The sequence below is a fragment of the Xenopus laevis genome, chromosome 2S (assembly GCF_017654675.1).
Source record: "Xenopus laevis strain J_2021 chromosome 2S, Xenopus_laevis_v10.1, whole genome shotgun sequence".
Lineage (NCBI taxonomy): Eukaryota > Metazoa > Chordata > Amphibia > Anura > Pipidae > Xenopus > Xenopus laevis.
The window spans coordinates 87061391-87075841 of record NC_054374.1 but is presented as its reverse complement, the minus strand read 5'-3'; the positions used below and the strand labels follow the sequence as shown (position 1 = coordinate 87075841).

The following is a 14451-nucleotide window of genomic DNA, read 5'->3' as shown; positions in this document are numbered from 1 at the left end:
CTGCTTCTATGGTGGATACCATGACCCCTAACACCCTCATACAGAATTTGACTGAGTGCTGAGACCTCTGGAGGAGCGACTTTACTAAGGCTTGGAGATGACAGATCTTTTCTTGAGGTAGATAAATTCTCTGAGTTTGTGTATTGAATTGCATGCCGAGGAAGACCATGGATTGGCTTGGCATAAGGGAAGATTTTTCTAGATTTAGGACCCAGCCTAGTTCCTGGAGCTTGTCCATGGATATTTGGAGAGATCTCTGAGCTTCCGTGGAGGAGGGAGCCTTGATCAGCAGGTCGTCCAGGTAAGGTGTAATGGAAACTCCTGCATTGCGAATCACTGCAGTTGCTGCTGCCATGATCTTTGTGAAGACCCTCGGAGCGGACATTAGCCCGAAGGGGAGGCTTGTGAACTGATAGTGGCAATTTTGGAAAGCAAATCTCAAATATTTCTGATGCGGTGGGAAAATGGGAACATGAAGGTAGGCATCCTTTATGTCTAGAGAAATCAGGAATTCCCCCGGGGACATCGCAGCAATGACAGATCTGAGAGACTCCATCTTGAATCTTCGATGACGAAGAAATTTGTTTAATTCTTTGAGGTCCAAAATGGGTCTTACCGATCCGTCTTTCTTGGGTACTACAAAGAGGTTCGAATAGTAGCCCTTGAAAAGTTCTGTGACCGGTACGGGAATGATTACCTGCGCCCTTGCAAGAGACGAGATTGCGCCCAGGAAGGCTGTCTTCTTGTCTGAGTTCTGTGGCAGTCTGGACATGAAGAAACGATGGGGGGGGGCTTGAGGCAAACTCTAGATGGTATCCCTGGGTTACTACCTCGTGGATCCATGAGTCTTGAATGATTGTGGTCCATACTCTGGAAAAATTGCCGAGCCTGCCCCCTATCGGCCCTGTGACTGCCGAAGCGCAGATGCAGTCATGCTGAGGCGGTCTTGTCTCCTGTCTTAGTGATGTGTTTTTTGTTTTGCCATGAAGATCTCTGCTTACCGCTAAAACGTCCCCGGCTTGCAAAGGATTGTCGAGGAGGAGAAGATCTCGAGTGCTTGGTTTGGGAGCCACGAAAATTCCTTCCCCTGCGGAAGGAGGGCCGAGCTTTAGGTTGAGGTAGTAGGGTGCTCTTGCCCCCTGTTGCTTGACTGATAATCTTGTCCAAGTCAGGACCGAACAGAAGTTTGCCCTTAAAGGGAATGGAGGTTAGAGACTTTTTAGAGGAAAGGTCTGCTGACCAGAGTTTCATCCAAAGTGATCTGCGGGCTGCCACAGAAAGTGCCGATGATCTGCTGATGACCTGCAGTGCGTCTAGTGAAGCCTCACAAATGTAGTCATTCGCTTCCTTAATCTGGGAAGCATATTGAGAAAGCTCATGGTGGGGTGTCCCAGAATCAATGGCATTAAGTAGGGAGTCTGACCAGGACTGGACTGCTCTGCTGACCCATGCCATAGCTAAGACAGGTCGTAGCGAGGTGCCTGAAGCTGAGAACACGGAACGTAGAAGGCTCTCTAGCTTCTTATCCATCGAATCCCTGAAAGACGAGGCATCTGGAACAGGAAGAGCGGTGTTCTTAGAGAGCCGGGATACAGGCGGATCCACTGAAGGTGGCATTGACCACCTTTCTGTAAGCTCCTTAGGAAATGGATAGAGTCTTTGAAATTTTCTATTTGTTTGAAAACGTCTCTCTGGAGTATCCCATTCCTGCTGAATGATCTGATCAAGTTGAGCATGAGCAGGAAAAACAGGCGAAGTCTTACTATGACGCTTAAACAGGCTCTTAGTCGTGTCAGAGGATGCCCCTGGGTCCTGAAAATGAAGAGTTTCAAGTACAGAGGTAATGAGTGCATCCACAGATTCTGAGGAATTCTTGTGTGAATCCTCATCCTCCCTTTCTGAGTCTGATAAGAGCTCGCCGTCTGAATGCCCAAATTCATCCCCAGAATCTGGTAGGAATGGTGAAAAACCTCTGGGGGGAGACTCGCTTTCTTCCTCGGATGGAGAGGGGGCTCTTCGCTTTGAAACTCTCCCCTTGGGCTTGTCAAGACAGGAAAGCAGTTTGTCTAGTGATTGTGCTAACATAGGTATCCCAGAAGCTAATTGAGATGCCCACTCTGGAGTGGAAGGTTGTTTATGTGAAGGCCCTGGGGGTGGAGAGCTTCTAGGTGGAGATGCTTGTACCCCTCGGCCGCCCTGTTCTGCTTGGGGAGGAGCAGGTTCTGGAGATTCAGGACCAACCACCGGCTTGCACTTAGTACATAAAGGTTCCTTGTGCCCAGAGGGCAAACGTTTGCGGCAAGTGGCACAGGCTAAATACCTAACCTGGGCAGGAGGTGCCCCCCTAGAGGAAGGCCTGTCACCAGTTCCCTCAGACATGGTAATAGTAGTAACTTTAAGACACTACAGTATATATGCAATAGATAGATATATATATATATATATAATATCTTAGCTCAGGCGTGCTTGGTAAGGACCAGCAGAGGATGCTCTCCCTGGGAACCCTGCAGAGAATTCAGGCTGCTACTGCGTCTCCCGCTGTGGATATGAGGCTCTGGAGGGCTAGAGAGCTGTAACGGCTGCCTTTTACTAGAGAGCTGCTGTTGCGCTATGGTGTGTGCCTATTGAAGCTCCGGTGCGGCAAAACAAAATGGCGGCCGCAAGTGACGTAGCGCTGAGATCGCGCGAGACTATGGACGAAAGGCGCCAAAGCTATATGCGCTCGTCCTCCCTCAGTGCTGCGCACTCTGTAAGCTGCTTCCCAGAGGGAAGCGTCTTCAATGCCCCCGCACCAAAATAGTAATGTCACTCCTCCTCGCACTGTTCAAACAGCAGTGCGGCGCTATTCAGCCAACCCACTGTTAAAAGACACAGGGGAGCCGGTCTTGTGCACATTGTAGGAGGAGGGAGGGGAGGGAGGAGTTAACAGTCCAGTTAACCCGGTCAACTCTGCAGGCAGCCCTTATCAGACCTCTTTTCTAATACATAGAGAGAGGGAATATAGAGGAGAAGAGGACAGCTATACTCACAGAGTCCTGGGTCTTCTCCTCTGTTCTCCGGCCAGTCAGTTTCCACCTAAAAGAGGGGAAACTATATGAGACTGGATGGTCTTACACATAAGAACTTCGGAGAACAGGTCCCACGTTGGGGAATGCCTATTGGTAACCTCTGCTCAGTGTAGAGGGCCTGGGCATTCCCTGGTGTCAAGCAACTGACAAAAAATGAAAATAATAAACAGAGTAAAATCATACGTCCTATCCTCCTGAGGACACAACAAAAACTGATCTAAGCTCCGCCTGCTGGGGGTATAGCCAGTAGAGGAGGGGCTAAGTTTTTCCTATTGTTGTGTCCTGCCCTCCTGGAGGTACCAGCTATACCCACTGTCCCTGTATCCCCCAAGATGACTTAGAGAAAAAAAAAAAAAAGGGAGAAAAATTTGAAACTGAATTATCAGTTGCAAAACATTTTTATAACAAACATTCAGTGGCCCAAATCAGATGGATGGTATTAGAACATGTGAATTTGCCTAGAGGAAGTAATATCCAGAAAGAACTATTAGAGAAGCTGTGTCGATAAAAAAAAATGGTGTCTCTTTCTGAAAGTTTTACCTTGTGATGTTTTTTATGAAAATTATGGGAACGGATTTTTTGTGCAAAACAAATTAAGGAGTGTTTTAGATAACTTATTATTGTATTGTTCTAGGTAATGGACTAAAATGCATAATCTACTGGATATCCTATGATGGTTGAATATGGACTGAATTATGGACTATGAGTTAAATACCAATGTGTTGTGCTATTTAAAACACTAAGGGGTTAATGGGTCACATGATGGTGTCACATGTTAAGGAATGTATTTAAGTATATGATTTCATTGAGTGTGAATTGCACCTGAGGAAAGAGGGTTTCCCATGAAAACGTGTGCTGTTAAATGGATTGAAAAGGCATTGGCCATAGGTGTGCTCCTTCCATACAAAGTCACTGGATACTATTTGGTTTCTCAAGCAGCCAGGAAGTGTATGCACCCTTGAAAATCAGGAAGTGTATGCACCCTTGAAAATCAAGTTAAGTGTGTGCACAGCTATGCATGCAGGCAGACAGGCAAATCTGAAGGGCAGTCATGAAGCCCAAGATTGCTTGCAGTTAGAACTGAACGGATCTGTAAGTGAAGACACAAATTATATGTTTAATAACATTCAATACTATTATTCATTGGCAAGTACCTGAAGCCTGCAGAATAGATGTTGGTGGTCTTGGCTGAAGGCTCCAAAGATTTTCCATACTATTTCTATCTTTAAGGTCTAGCAAGTGAATGAAAATCAGAGGATCCAAGTCCAACAAACTGCTGCTGCTAGTGGACCCAATATTGCTTCCTGTGCGCCTTGAGCTTCTCCCACTGCCATAACCATGTCCACCTGCTTTAAAATAAAGACAAAAAACGTTTCTAAAAGATCAGCTTTGCTTTAGTCCTTGGTCATTTAAATAGCTAACGAACAGGAGCTGCAAAACAGAATAAATACCAAAAATAAACACTGTATTGTAGAGACTAATGTTTCTACATATGAACAAGAATTTGCATATAGTTTTAAGTCTATAATTAAAGTTCTTTAAACATATGGACCAGTATAGTACCTATCACATGTTATGTATCAACCACTAGGTGGAGAGGTGGGGGTATAAATAGGTGTGTTGTAAAATGTCAGTTAAGCTTGACAAAGGGTCAGGTGTGACCCGAAACGTTGCTGTAATGCCTAAAGGGTTCCAATAAAGGCATTTTATTTTTAAAAAGAAGGTGGTGCTGTTTCGTCTTGTACTACAAAGTGTATACCCGTGGAAAAGTGGCCACTGGATAACTTGCACCACAAGAAAGAAAAAGCCAGGAGGCTGTGCTGACTACCTTGTATATACAATTGGAAACATTGTTGGATATTTAAAAAGGTTAATATGTTGGAAACATTGTTGGATATTTGAAAAGGTTAATATGTTACCTATCACATGTTATGTATCAACCACTAGGTGGAGAGGTGGGGGTATAAATAGGTGTGTTGTAAAATGTCAGTTAAGCTTGACAAAGGGTCAGGTGTGACCCGAAACGTTGCTGTAATGCCCTAAAGGGTTCCAATAAAGGCATTTTATTTTTAAAAAGAAGGTGGTGCTGTTTCGTCTTGTACTACACAGTATAGTAAAAGAAACTTGACAGATAGTTAAATATTTAATTTATAAAAGAACAGAAATTGTGAAATTTAGATTTTTATAACTTAACCATTGGTCAGAAAACAAAAGGACAACCAATGTTCCAGAGTAAATAAAATGCAAACAGCATATGGTTATACACTTACAACACTAAATGTTGCAGTATACTTGGTGTTGAAAATAGATTCTCTGGTTAGTGTATTAAACAAAAAGCGTGTCCATTTTATGCTCGTTTTAAGCCTTACCATCAGCCCCAACAATAGATGGATCTTCCATTAATTCTCCTTCTTCTAAATCCATATTGCTTCCATACTCAACATCATTCTCCCCTGACCTGAAAATACAGAACATGCTTTATTGTCATGCTACCAGTCTTTTATTAGAGGGGATATCTATAAAAACAGTAGCTTTCTTATCCCAAATTGTTAAGAATATTAGATATTTTATTGTAGGACAAAAAAGTACAATATTCTACAGCAATAACATAAGTTGGGATTTTATATTTTAATATCTTTTTACTAGTGCAGTAATTTGCACATATAGGACAGAGTAGGATATTGGGATATTATTTGTGAGGTGTCCAATCAGGTTTTAACATGCATGAACGTTTGTCCACTAATATTGTACCTTTGCAAAACTGCTGCATAAACCAATTGACAGAAATGAAAGAATTTGAGGAGAAAGGAAAGATTTAATGGGATTTTCAAATGTGCCTAGTTGATATATTAATTATATCCATACACTGGCCAATAAACTCACATCTGGGTCTGGAGGGGCTTAAGAGCTTTTACTGGCAAATAGATTTCCAGTTTGCGAGAGATCAGGACCTTGCTTCTGCTAGGTTAATTTCTTATAAACCATAATAGTTTCTTCATAACATGTTGCCTTTCAATAGATGCTGCCCACTGATCACCATGATTTCTGTCCACTTATATTAACTTACATGGTTTCCTCATCTATATCATTTTCCTCTGTGATGCTGGTGGCAGTGGAACTTGCAGAAGAACAGCTGCCCTCTAAATGGTTCACTTCATCCTCCCCAGCCAAATCCACATCCAGGTCGCCATCAGACAAATCCTGCTGCTAGTAAAGAAATAGTTATTAGAGACTGGAGAATTAGTGGATCCAATGTGAACTATAGCAACAGATTTAAGTATAGATTTTAGAGGCCATGCACTACTGACAAACTACACCAGCACTTATGTGAAGGGAAATGCAAAAGAAAAACACAAATATATATACAACTTCTGTGGTTGGTTTTTTTACGTCATTAACTACTACCATTTCTCTGGTGACTGAAATCAAATTATTCGTGCTTTCATCAGCTGACTTATCTGTACAGGTAAAATAATTCACTCAAGAAAACAAATGAAGGATGGGGTCACATAAGTAAAAAACCAGGTTTGGGTTGAGCTCTTCTGCCTGTGACCTTACACTGTGCGCGCCTGCCCCAACCATTTTTTTACCTCATTGGCAGGGCAGCGCCGGTTTATAAATGGAGGGCGCAGCCGGGTGCAGGCGGGCGTACTATAGTTCACCTTCAAGCAGTAACCCACAAATGACTCAATAGCTTCGATTTTCTTTCAATTATCTTTCAAAATTGTACATTTTAAAAACCAATTTGTTTTCTTTTCCGTAGAACCCGCTTATTAATGTTTGTTACCGACTGTTGCAAACTGTTACAGCCTGACACATTATAATTAGGCTTGGGTGAATTTGACCTGTTTTGTTTCGCCAGAAATTCTCCGGTGGCGAATTGTTGGCAACAGGCATTAAAATCTATGGGAGTCCAAAAAATGTTGGCACACGGCAAAAATTTTTTGACGTGTGTCTTTTTTTTTGATGTGCAATGCCATACATGTCCATATGGCCATCATTTCCATGGTGAAACAAGGCGAAAATATTCACCAATCCCTAATTATAATAATTTTCATATTCAGTCAATGAAACAAGAGACTGAACCAGGGCAGTACTGTAAAATATTATTTTAGACTTGTTTTCACCAGCTCAGAGGTTGTTACCTGTACAGCCCACAGTCAATTAATTTAGGATATAAAATGTATCTTCCATAAGAGGCTGTCTGTAATGGTATGGTTTTTGAACCATGCTTTATACACCCGGTCTCCACTTCCATATCTGTAGACCTTGCACAAACTAATGAAAATGCTCATAAAAAGAGGACACAATGCTGTATATATTACCTTAATTTCCCCTCCTGGCATACAGAAAACCACCAAATTTAAAAGTAGTCATTGGAAAGCTAACTTCCAGGAGGAACAAGAGATCATTCTCCTGGAAATCATTGAGTGTGATTTACAAAAACTGTTAATACCACCTCTTTTTCACCTGAATGAAAATTTGGGTATTTCTCTGGAATCTAAATTACACTCCAACTTGCAAAGCCCCAGGTTATGCCCAGACAAAATACAGACTATTTCTTTAGAACGTTACCGATTAAAGTACCTTTACAGGACTTGTACATGCTACAATCTAAGATGAATGCTTTTATTTGGCAGAATAAACATCCAAGAATATCCAAACAAACTATGAGCCTACACAAAGCCAATGGGGGCCTATCAGTACCGCACCTCATCAAGTATTACTGGGCAGCCCGCCTCGCGCAGTTAGCTCCACCTCATGCAGGGCCCTTTGCACCACTTTGGGTTCAGATGGAGGATGACTTACTGTACCCATATCTACCGCAACAATTGATGTGGTTATCAAAGATACCATATCACAATATACCCGATGCTTCTCCAATAACTATAGAAATGCTACATCTGTGGACAGCCTCACGGAGGAGATTTGGCCTGATGTCTACCCCTTCACCCTTAACGCCCCTGGCAAATAACCAAGACTTCCCGGTAGGATGATCAAGACGGGCATTGACTTGGTGGACCACCAAGGGAATAACCACACTTCGATCGCTGACTAGGCATGGGAAGCCTCTAACGCCCCAACAACTACGGGACCTCTACGACCCCCCCCCCCATACAAGAGGACTTTCGGACGACACAATTAGCCCACTTTGCGCACCAACAAGTAAGGCTTGCCAAAGACAACTGCTTAAAGTCCACAGCCTTGGAGACCATTTGTAAGCAAAACCCGTTACAACCAGGCATCCTCAGCACACTATACAAAATGTTAAACCAACCCCTGCAACATTCCCGGAAACTGGGATATATGCTGAAATGGGAGAAGGACTTAAATACCACACTTTCAACTCAACAATGGGCCCACTGCAGCCTTACAGCGCACAAAGGGAGCACCTGTGTGACCATAAGGGAGACATCTATTAAATTACTCCATACGACCTATCTAGTCCCCACGAGACTGAACAAATTATATCCTTCATGCAATCAACAATGCTTTTGAGGATGTCCAGACCCAGGAACATTATTGCATATATGGTGGTCCTGCAAGGCTGTTTCACAATTTTGGGATGCTGTACTCCACCTCTTATCCAGAGTCTTCCATGCTACATTCCCAAAAGATCCTATGGTGCTATTACTGGGAAGAAAGCCACACAACTATACCAATTCGCCCCACAGATTAAGTCAACATATTTTGATGGCAGCGAGGCTCATCATAGCAGCTAATTGGAAAAAAACAGGAATACCTCTGGGATCTCTCAAGGCAAAAATAATCTGCATTGCCACCAATGAGAAGCTCACTTATACTCTGAAAAATGATATGGCGGCCTATGATAAAATATGGCTTCCATGGCTAGCTCATGAAAACGACTCTCAGCTTTTCCAAGCCCTGCACTCATGATAAAGGCACTGTCCTAGTTGACAACCAGTAACTCCCACATCCAGACTCCCTCCTAAATGTGTCAATATAGATACCCCACCGCCTTATGACAATGTTATTTTTTACATTGTATGCTAACAATATATCTTTCCTCTCTTACCTCCGTTCTTCCATTCCCTTCCTCCCCACCCCCCTTTTTTTTCTCTTTTCTTTTCTTTTTTTTCTCCTTTTTTTTGTTTTTTTTTCTTCACTATATAATGTTCATTACCAGTTATGTGCTTACATGTAACCACTGCTAACAGGGTACCGTGTGGCACGGATTGCCTGATCTATGCATGATTGAACTCAATAAAACATGTCAGTTTAAAAAAAAAAAAAAAAAAAAAAAAAAGACTATTTCTTGACCATTAACTAACAAACATACTAGGACAAAATACTACTCTTTATAACATATACGGTAAAACCAAATAATGCATGATATGACATGACAAGTGACTTACGATAAAGACACTGAGGCTTTTGTCTTCATCTTCCTCAGCATCTCTTGGAGTAGGTAAGGAAGAGATACTCTCTAAATTAACAGCTGTCTTTTTGGATCTAGCTTCTGTACTTTCATCATTCTGAGGACTGAGATGAGTGTCTGGAGGAGACATACCACGTGATTTTTGGTTCCGGGACAGCTCAATTGCAAGTCTCTGAGTTACAAAGGAAAATTAAAATATTAGGCAGTGAAAAAAAATGCAATGGTGCAAATAACTACAGTTGCCAATAACTGCAAAAGCACAGCACTCTTATCCCCACCCCCACATATATTTAAAGCAAATGCTGCAACATACACAAATCTTACCCTACATAAAACTGCATATTTCTAAGTACAGCTACTGACCACATTACAATAGTCATGATAAAGTATACACCTCTCCATGCAAAGACACAGTAACCAACTTGGTCAACCTGTCTGAACCTTTGAGCATAGAAGAGGAGATTTGAATACACAGAAGTGGAAAATAGGAGTGAAGGGAAAGCGAAATAGTAGAGGATCAAGAGCAGAGAAACTGGAAGCCAAAAGGCACACCCAGCAATAGGGGAGAGAAAAGGGAAGAAAATTGGAATATGAAAGAAAACAGAATAGTAAGGACAATAACAGAAATGGGCATAGTGAAGCACCTAAAGCGCAGCAGAATAAAAAAAAACTTAAGGCAACCAAACATAAAATTTAGAAATATAAATAACATCACAGAATATGAAAAAAGAGAAAGACAGACAAAATAAGAAAACAAGTATATGTAGTAATACTTTGTGCCTCTGTGATGATTTTAAAAAACAGTCAAATGCTTTTTAAAAGGAACAAAATACTTTCATATATTTACACCTGGCACCCATGACTGTATAATAATGCAATATACATATATAAAACCACCCTCAGCTTACTTCCTTTAGGTTGTTTATTTGCTGGATGTAGCTAGTTTGGGCTGCTTCTAGCTGGGAAATGTACCAGTGCTGGTCCCGACACTTTTGAAAAAAAGTTGGTGAGCGAACCTGAAACCTGCAAAATGAAAACACAAACTGTCAAGACATGCATGTATAATGTGCACAGAAGCAATATGAATTTAAATGCGTTTTTTAAATTTTTTGAGCTTACTGATGTGTAAATCCATTAAGTCCATTTGCGAACAGGTTTTCTGTATATCTGTCTCTCTTTAAAATGTTTAAGGTTTATTTATAGCACTTTCATATGCCAAGACTTAATTTACAATACAAAGCATTGCCTTCATGCACTAGAACTTCCAAGAGGACGTTTTATTCCACTGCATTAAATACAAAAGCAATATGAAAAAAGTCTATAAGTAGTCCCAATTTAGTTTGTGGCAAACTGAGAACTGTGCCTCATGTGACATGTCCTGATGACTCATAGCTTAACTTCTGTTTTAGCCAGAAATTCTGCACTTTTAGCACACTGTTAGCTCACAGATTGCAACCTGTGCTAGCAATATGTTCCTGCTTTGTTTATCATTGTGTGGTAGGGATATACAGTACCTTAAAACACCCATTTATAATGCAGATCTGCCCAAGAAAAGGCAAAGCAAAAAAATAAACATTTTTGAAAACACAAATAGCAAGGTAACAGTAAGATAACACTAAAATATATAGCACTAGTTACCTTAGAATGACAGTGTCATTTGTTCTGTTCAGATACCCCTCATTAGCAAGCAAGTCTAGCCGAAAAAAACGGTTGTAGCCCCAGCATTCTCCAACCTCAAAATCAGAGGCAAATTCTCGAATGATGTTCTTGGCAGGGTCATTAGAAGACTGGTGGACCATCTCTACACGATATTCATACCTAAAATTAGAACAAATATTTAGACTGCCACAAATGGTACAAATGTAAAGCCATTATCATTAAGAATACAGTGTTCTCTGAAAAACTAATTCAACTAATTACAGTTGTTGGCGTTTTATGGCTTCTGAGAAATGAAGAGACAGGTTTAAAGACAATGAGTCTTGTCACTAGTTAGGACATGCAGCAAACATTTAAAAGGAAGTAACCATTGCATGAAAAACATGGAAGTTGTCACAGGCAGAAAACACAGTGCTATTTTTGTAATTACATGTAGTATCAAGCATCCATTTGAGAGAGATCGAATTGTAAAACTATTTATCCAGTACAGCCTACAGCAGGAATCCGAGATGTAACTCACATTTTCTGAACTACAACTCTGAAGGGGTTAAGTAATAAAAGGCACTAATTAGAAGGTAGAATTTACTGGTCATCTGTTTAAAACCAAACATCTTATTGATTGTTATGGGTTACTGCTCCTAGGCAAACAGTGCTTTTTATTACATATGGGGGTAAGAGTTCTTCCTGCATCCATCAAGGATCAGGAGCTCGCAGTTGTTGGAAGGTAAATTTATTTCTAGAGCAAAAAGAAACAAAAACAGAAGAAAAGTATTTTGCTAATTTTTCATAAAAAAACAGGGTACCTTGCAACTACCTCTTTTCAGCCACCCTATATTCAGACTCAGTTCTCCTAAACATGCAGGTTGGGATGCAGCATGTTGCATTTTTCCTGCGTTCGGCACTTACATGCGTCTGTGTGGGTACAGCCACAATGAAAAGAATTCAGTGCGTCTACTTCTGCGCTCCCCTGCGGCTGAACGCATGAAACCGGAACGCAGGGGAGTGCAGGTTAAAACGCTCGTCTGTAAGAGCCCTTAGCATGTAGATTCCATTTTGTGACAGGCTCAAGTACATGTTTATTGAGGATAATTGTATGCGACAAAAAGGGAGATAACAATAAATGAAATAGGTAGACAACTGAAGCGAAAATGTTGATTCCATTAAAGAGTTAGACACAAAGCATAAAACTAATTTGCATTGACAGCAAAATATATCCTAGATTTACATACTGTATGCCAGGAACTTACTTTGAGGTTTCTGGAAGACCAGCAGAAAGCTCTAAGAAAACAGACAGATAGTAGCCCCGCACCACTCCATTCCCATCCTACAAATTAAGAACATTTAAAATATTACTTTGACACAGCAGAATTTTAAAAGGCAGCTCTTCATTCCCACATAATAGCTTAGGTGTAAGTTCATCTTCATTTATTTTTGACATATTAGGCAACATTCAGTAGATGAGGAACATAACTGAAGAAGGCCAAATGCTAGGGTGTGATTCATCTTAGTGAATGGCTAATGACATAAATGTACTTAAAAAGTACCAGTGCTTAAAGGGGACCATACACCTAAAAAGATTATTCAAAATCATACTTTATCACATTAGTCAAACAAAATTAATTTTAATTACACAATATAAATTATCTGAATCTTGTTTCCTTCATTCTGGGAATTCATAATTATAGCAAGCAGACAGGAGCCATTTTGTGGACACTGTTATTAAGGCAAGCCTTGCATCATCTCAGAATCTTGTTTGTGCACCAGAATGGGGGGACCTGATGTCCATCCCCATGCCGTCTACACAATTAAATGGTTAACAGAACGGGGGAATGTTGGGAGAGCAGTGACATCTAGTACATAAGTGCTGAATGGAAAGTGAAAGTAATTGTCTGCCCCGCCTCTATACCTAAGGCATAGAGGAGGGGCAATATTTGATTGACAGCTGAGATTTTTAAACGAATGTACAACAGCTATGAACTCTTTAATAAAAAAAATTAAATTGGATTTCATGTTTAATTTGAAAAGGACTTTTATTATACAGATATTTGTGACAGGTCCACTTTAAGAGGAGAAAAACCAAAGCTGAAATGTATCCTGATTTGCTCTAAAGCAAGGGCTTGTCAGCAGCACAAACCTAGGTGCACTCATATAATCCAGCCTTTAAAAACTCACCAGCATTTCAACAGTATGAAATCTTAATAAAAAATAGAGTATATTTCCTCTTTACACCTGTATGGAAAGGAATGCAACCCATGGATAACCAAACATCAACCCTCCCTTAAAGCAAGCAACGCCTTTAAACAGATTCTCCCCCCCCCCAAAAAGACGGTACTCGTAACTTTTTGCTAAAATTGTTTTTTGTTTTTTTTATGTTTGTTGTATATCTCAGCTGATAAAACCATGAACATAGGCACTTTCCTCTATTGCTATAATACACAATCTGCCTATATTGCCTTGAACTGACCATTACCCTGCTTTGTCCTAGAAAGTATCACCTTAAGTTTCATGTTTTTGTGTATTTACTGTTTTTAAATGTATGAAATGCAATAAAAAATATGAAAAAGAAAATTAAATCACATAAACTGAAGCCTATACAATATATTACAAATACATAAATTGTAAGGCACTATACAATAGAATATTGCAATATATAGGTGCTGGTAACTTACCGGATAGACCTTTAATCTCCAGCACAGCCCAGAAACTTGCAGAGGTGGGCTATACACTGGGTCAGCGCGTTGGCGTAAAGTGCTGAGAAAGAGGTTTTGAAAAAATTAGTTAGGTAGCATGGTTTATAACCTGGGGCAAGTTTATTTTACAACTTTTGATGCCAAGCGAGTTGGGACACTATGTGAAATATAAGTAAAAAAAGAGAACGCAATCATTTGCAAATAATTTAAACTCTATATTTATAAGAAAATAGTACAAAGACAACATTTAAAATTAGATGTTATATTACTTATGACTTTGGTAGCATATATTTCTTTGTACAACGTCAATGACCAGCACCTTCTACTGTGCAACTCAAGTATAGAGGTAGAAATTTTAAGCCATCATTCCTATGCTTGGCCAAAAGCAATTTGGAGAGGGGAAAACATAGAACGAAGAGCAGAAAATGATAGGCTTCTCAAATGCTATAAAATGGCAACCAATACCTGAACGATGTGGAAGTAAACTGAAAACTACCATTCAAATGGATAGAAGAATAGAAAAAATGGAAAAGACTCAATGATCAGCTCCAGGAAGAGCAAAGGTCTAAAGTTACCTATGAGTACTATTACAATTAGAAGATGCCTATATGAAGCCAAGCTATCGGCAAGAAGCCCC

General features: G+C 40.4%; 1 protein-coding gene across 3 annotated transcripts in view; it reads right to left on the bottom strand.

Moving 5' to 3' along the window:
- Positions 1-14451, bottom strand: part of trim37.S (tripartite motif containing 37 S homeolog) — a 45911-nt gene that overhangs the window by 15365 nt on the left and 16095 nt on the right. For 2 of the 3 annotated variants that reach the window (XM_018249655.2, XM_041584107.1), the window contains 8 exons: positions 13794-13875; positions 12372-12448; positions 11107-11286; positions 10377-10491; positions 9446-9640; positions 6136-6275; positions 5438-5526; positions 4223-4417 (listed from right to left, as the gene is read on the bottom strand). In XM_018249655.2, the coding sequence (XP_018105144.1) occupies positions 4223-4417; positions 5438-5526; positions 6136-6275; positions 9446-9640; positions 10377-10491; positions 11107-11286; positions 12372-12448; positions 13794-13875 (1073 nt within the window). The remainder of the gene's footprint in view (positions 1-4222; positions 4418-5437; positions 5527-6135; positions 6276-9445; positions 9641-10376; positions 10492-11106; positions 11287-12371; positions 12449-13793; positions 13876-14451) is intronic. The other variant, XM_018249656.2, reaches the window with a different exon arrangement.